Source organism: Stegastes partitus, unplaced genomic scaffold (assembly GCF_000690725.1).
Source record: "Stegastes partitus isolate 25-593 unplaced genomic scaffold, Stegastes_partitus-1.0.2 Scaffold0, whole genome shotgun sequence".
Lineage (NCBI taxonomy): Eukaryota > Metazoa > Chordata > Actinopteri > Pomacentridae > Stegastes > Stegastes partitus.
The window spans coordinates 1529364-1534351 of NW_007577731.1; the positions used below are offsets into that span (position 1 = coordinate 1529364).

A 4988-nucleotide genomic window follows, 5' to 3' on the forward strand; every position below is an offset into this window, starting at 1 on the left:
TCGGCTGGGATAGGCTCCAGCCCCCCCGCGACCCTAATGAGGATTAAGCGGTGTATAGAAAATGGATGGATGGATGGTTGACGTTCATGTTTAAATAATACATCACGCTGCTTCTAGTATCCAGAAACACACACTTCTTTCCTTAATCACACACACACACAAGGCGGCGCATTCAAGTTAAACACAATTAGGCTAATTGGACCCTGACAGATGAAGTGGTTCCTCTTGTGCCATGCTCTCCTGGGAAACCTTGAGGCTGTTACGTTGACATGTACCATCCACCTAAACATCGTTACCGACTAAGAACCCCTCCAAAACGCTTCTCCAGCTGCAGGACAAAAAAACTGCTCAGGACACGACTAGACACGAGATCTGCCCAACAGGATCTGATCCACAGGAGGCACCAGAACAAGCCCAATCGACAACCCACAGGACCCAAAGGACCCAAAGGACCCAACGTCCCAATGTCAGACACCACAGGACGCCACAACAGGTCCGGCGTTGATGCTTCGACAGTTCAGTTCTGCTCTGTTTTGGTGTTTTTCTTCCTTGTTGACGTGTCCATGTGGGGATTTGTGTGTGTTGTAGTCATGTAGCCATGGCCCAGACTGTTTCTGACAGTCTTAAAAATGTGGATTCAGACTTCTCAAGGTACCACTCCTGTCATTGTGCAGGGAGGGACTTTCTGCATTGTTATTTTGCTTCAGATCAGTTTCTGGTGCAAACGTGTGGTAGAATTAGCGTAGAGTAGTTTTACAGGGTTTGAGCTGAGCTGGTGTGCTCGAGGTGCAGCAAGTGGGGGGTATGTTGAGGTAGGGGTTTGTAGATCTGCACATTCTCAAGAAGGCAACGGTGTAGATGTACATCTGAGACCTTTTAGGGTGTCAAATAATTATTTCAACAGAGGAAGAAAAAAAAAACAACAAAAAAACTTTTTTAACCTCTTAAGACCTGGTGTCCACATCACATTTCGGGTTATATTACTTTATTTATATTATATTTATATTATATTACTGTTATTTTTGATATTTATATATTTTTTGTTTTAAAAATTAATATATATTTTTAAAATATATTTTTATTTTCTGTATATATTTTTATTTATGAAATATCATTATTTTATTTTAAATGTTTTATATTTTGTTTAAAAAGGAATTTCTATTTTTTTAAATATATTTTTATTTTCTTTATATATATATTTTTATTTATTTATTTATTTATTTTTTAATAAAAAAATGCATATTAAACAAGAGCTCGATTCTTATGAGGGTTCAAACTAATCAGAAACCAATTTTAATGTTGTGAGTGATCAGGGTGTTATCTCAGACTGCATCGTGGGTTGTTGTTGGGTTTGTTTTTTTTTTGCCTTTTCTGTCACGGAGCTTCTGTTGATGATGATGGTGTTCTTGCAGAAACATGAAATCCTGAATTTTCTGTTCTGTTTCTGGATTTTAAGATGGATCTGGTGGATCACTGAAGACCTCTGTTGTCTGAGAAGTTGCACGGCTTCATGATGGCGGCTCAGACTTTCACCAAGAGATGAAAAAAATACAGCAAAGGAAAGAATCAGTATAAAACATGTATTCGTGTTTTCAGTGAATAAAACTCTCTTATTCAGCAGTTCTGAATCTTTGTCAGTCTTTTCTGGCATCGTCTTCATCTCCGTTTCCACATTTTCGCTCAAATCCTTTCGCATCTGTATATCCTTCTCTGTAAGTGTCTGTGGGGATCATCATGGTCTTCCCACCGGGCCCTTTAGAAGGAAATGATCTGCGTAGGAAGGAAATCATTTCAGGGCAGTGTACAGCGAACAACAGGCCTTCTAGCTGTACGACTGTGTGTGCATTTACTTGGCTTTCTTCACCAGCAGGTCGACGTAGTTCTCCTTCTCCTCCAGAGTCTTCTTCAGTCTACCAGCTTCTCTCTGTTTTTCCACCAGCTCTCTCTGAAGACGGTGGTTGATTTCCTCCAGAGTCTTGCAAAACGCCTGCGCTCCAAACAACAGCCGGTGGGCATTTGAATCAGACAACTGTTTCGGCATTCAAAAGTGCTTTTGTGATGAAAGAGACCTCACCCTGCTTTCCTCGAGACTGTCAAATGGACTCCGAGGATCGACCAAACACAGAAAGCGCCTCACGGCTTCACTGGGGAACAAAGAGATCCATTTAAAAAGCCAAACTCGCACATGAATTACGTCAGTGTTGGGAAAGTCTTGGAAGAAGTTACGAAACACACCTTCTGATGACGTCTTTGTGCAGCGTTAGGTTTTGTAGAAAGGTCTGCAGACCGACCTGCCGCTCCTCAAGAAACGCCTCGTTGTAGTTGTCTTTGAACCGGCGCTTGGGAGGCAGAACCAGGCGACAGCTGGGAAACAGCTCTTTAAGCTGCACCAAAGCAACAAACAAAAAAAAAAAAAGGGAAAGCAGGATCGCTATGGCAACACATAAGCCAGAGTCAAAAGTGCTGTTGGGTCATGAGGCCATGCTGAAGGAGAAAACCCACAGCATTCACGGTAAGGTGTAAGAGAATTCGCTTTGGTTGCTAAAAATGGACCTAATTAAATCAGATTTGTCGAGTCTGGTGCGATCCAGCTGAACGCCTAAAGCTGTCCTTTGAACTTTACATCGGAAAATCTACCGAGATGAATCACAAGAAGAAATGTTGGTGCAGTCACACAGAAAAACTGCTCACTTATGCTCTCTGGTTGCATAAAACATCACTGGCATTAACTGATTTCACGTCTATGATTTACCCTCTATCATCGAGCCCCTCTGGGATTTCCACAACATTCACAATCCTATGTAAAAAAAAACAGAAAGCTTTGTTGTCGAGGTGCATGTTGGGTTTTCACCTGGCCGCTGAGCCTGCAGAAGTCCGTGTATCTCCTGAAGATCACCCTGCTGTCTCCTGGACTCTCCATCACCAGGATCTTGTAAACCTGCAAAACACATCACAGGAGCGAGGCCTCAACCCTCTTCCCACCGCTGGACGCCGACATGCAGACATCACCCAGCGAGCGCAGCGGCAGGTTAAACGTGTGCACATATGCAACCCTTCCTTTTCATCCATCTGTTCTCAAGGCTCTACAAATAACTGTAAACATGCATCTACTGTGATATGTGGAAAATTTTAAAAAAGTGTTTACGAGACACTTAAGGACTTCTGAACGTTCTGAAATCTCAACATATTTCATATTTCTGTCAACACACTCGATTCACTGTGTACATCTTCCACCATAACGTTTAAATCGTTTCGGTCACTGTTATGTATGTTTTTATTGTACTCTGGGCATAATTCAAAAGCAGAAAAACATCTGATTCTGTTCTTAGAAAGAAAAAATGACTCTCTGGTTGTATTCCACAAAAAAAAGCCAATAAACGAATGCAATGTTATTAAATGCATGTTTAGAATTTACATTTAATTTCCAGCAAGCAGCTTCACAACTAGCCACTCAAGGTGCATGAAACCACGTGCACTCTCACCCTGACAGGCCCTAAAGTCACATTAGGTGAAAAAACAGTAACATCTGCTTATAATGCCGGTGATGCTGAACTCCACAACTGCAGATCAACATTTTCCTTAAAATGTGGAATTTTACGTGCAGCCGCTGTTGCAAAACATACTGGCACGTTCACACGTGACCGGTTTTGCTCATTCAACAATACAATAATATAATAATACACACACACACACACACACACACACACACACACACACACAATCTCACTTTCCTCTTCATTTATGTATGTACTCTTACAATCTTAAAACCCTAAAATATTCTTGAAATTAAAATTGAAAATGCGATGCAGGTGGTAACACAATTCTGAAAACCCATCAATACAAACTCTTCCGTTTTCTTTCATTCATGAACATCTAGTTGCAGAAAACCAGCAGATCTGGTCTTTCAATCCCTACCGTGAACTTTGTTCTCTTCTTCAGGATCTCGTAGCCCAGCAGTGTCGGGGTGTTGGATCCATCCACCCAGCTCTCCCCACACCTCCCCTCAACCTCCAGCGGCGTGGATGACCCGTCCAACATGTCTCCTCTCCAGGTGTCGTCCAGGGTGGGGCGTCCAGCTGTGGCCCCCCGGGGTCCGTGTCCTCTCACCGAGGGACTGCCTTCTGAAGCTGGGGGCTCACGGTTTGAGGATGAAGTGTTAGGATGTATACAAGACCCTCTCTTAGAGCAGGACCTGCTCACTCTGGACCAGTCCACCGGGATGGGGACTGGAACAAAGGGGACAGCCATCTGAGCTGGTCTTCCTGAGCTACTGTCAGTGAGCACATAAACCTAATCCATAAAAGCACACAAGGACACACACAAGGAGTGTCTACTCACACCAGATCAGTGCAAACCGAGTGGCAGCTCGGAAAACAAGCAGCGCCTCTAATCCAAGTTGGGTTTCTTGCCTGAGCTGTGCAGCGGTCGTCCAGCCGACAGTACTGCTGGTTCATCAAACACAGAACAAGGCTCGCTGTGTGTGATCCACATAAGCGGTAGTTTTAACGTGCTACCTGATTTGTTGGCACGCTCTGCTTTACAGGGGTTTGAGATTGCAGAAGGACAACGCAGTCATGTGCTCGACAGCATGTCTCGTCTACCAGGACAGGAAGAGCGCCTTCTGCCTCCATAAAGCACCGACAATAAACCTGCAAAACATCAGACTGTGCGAAAATGTCAACCTTCTGCAAGCTGTAATTATATTGTAATAGGAGATGTATTGACTCAGGTTTTGTACCAATAAAAACATAAAAATACAAAAAAAATACCAAGCTATAAATATATGAAATATAAACATACAGTGTAAACAGTGTTACATTAGATATTCATAAATGATCATATTTATATTGCTATTATTACCTCATGAAGTGTGTATTTTATTCTGTTCATCTGTTGAGCAACTGATTTTATTTTAGTCTTATTGGAGCAGACGTTTGCACCTGATGAACTTGTGTTTGTGGTCTAGATTGTCAGTATTTTGTCTGTAT

General features: G+C 42.5%; 1 protein-coding gene across 1 annotated transcript; it reads right to left on the minus strand.

Moving 5' to 3' along the window:
- Positions 1-1565: 1565 nt before the first annotated feature.
- LOC103358646 (sorting nexin-16) lies at positions 1566-4966 on the minus strand. Its single transcript, XM_008283730.1, has 6 exons — positions 3916-4966; positions 2852-2938; positions 2236-2384; positions 2075-2144; positions 1851-1987; positions 1566-1770 (listed from the first exon to the last, which is right to left on the minus strand). Exons 1-6 carry the CDS (start codon positions 4246-4248, stop codon positions 1635-1637), a joined length of 912 nt encoding a protein of 303 aa, XP_008281952.1. The 5' UTR covers positions 4249-4966; the 3' UTR covers positions 1566-1634.
- Between the last annotated feature and the right edge of the window lie 22 nt (positions 4967-4988).